At 40.1% G+C, this 747-nt stretch overlaps 1 protein-coding gene across 1 annotated transcript in view; it reads left to right on the plus strand.

Moving 5' to 3' along the window:
• Positions 1 to 747, plus strand: part of Plod2 (procollagen-lysine,2-oxoglutarate 5-dioxygenase 2) — a 67,642-nt gene that overhangs the window by 48,533 nt on the left and 18,362 nt on the right. Inside the window, exon 6 of the mRNA XM_029481979.1 lies at positions 352 to 453. Within this exon, the coding sequence (XP_029337839.1) occupies positions 352 to 453 (102 nt within the window). The remainder of the gene's footprint in view (positions 1 to 351; positions 454 to 747) is intronic.

Genomic DNA, 747 nt, shown 5'->3' on the forward strand with positions numbered 1-747 from the left:
TTCGTCTCAAATGTCTTTGCTCCTTTAACACTTTTCTGTTCGGCATATTTTTGCAATAGTCATTTTGATTGCTATTCCTTCCATCAAATTATATCAAGTAGTACAACNCCCATGTTTTATGANAANGCAGACATTTCTAGACATGGTTTGCAGCAGGTAGTGATTNGCCNTCTGAAGAAAGCTTTTGTTAATGTGTATATATTGTTGATAAATGTTAGTGTGATTCTGGGGATATACTAGGTACAGACAGAATTCCAGGTACAGACAGAATGCTGTGGAGCTATGGGTATCGGGTGAGAACATGGTTGTGGGTAAGGACTTCTGCTTATCTGTTTTTCTTGCACTTACTAGATTCTCCTGAATTACTTTGGAAACTATGTTCCAAACTCATGGACACAGGAAAATGGCTGTGCGCTCTGTGATGTTGACACAATTGACTTGTCTACAGTGGATGTAAGTGGGGCTTATTTGTATGAACTTACATTAAAAATCAATATTATCATAAAATGTAGCGACTCANGAAAAAGGCACATTGTTGTGTACTGTCCCTTGGCGATTACTAGGACNTACACTGTAAAAGGACGGTGACTGAGAAAGACTATTAGTTTGTCTTTTTGAATTGTTTTGAAACCANTAACNGCCAAAAGTTGGGGGCATTGAGCATTTACAGCATGCCTGGGAGATAAAGCAGCACAGGGTGAAAATAAAGTCCCTGGGGACTTGTGTGGCGGCAGTCCCTGGGGAGCC

This window comes from Mus caroli, chromosome 9, assembly GCF_900094665.2.
Source record: "Mus caroli chromosome 9, CAROLI_EIJ_v1.1, whole genome shotgun sequence".
Taxonomy (NCBI): domain Eukaryota; kingdom Metazoa; phylum Chordata; class Mammalia; order Rodentia; family Muridae; genus Mus; species Mus caroli.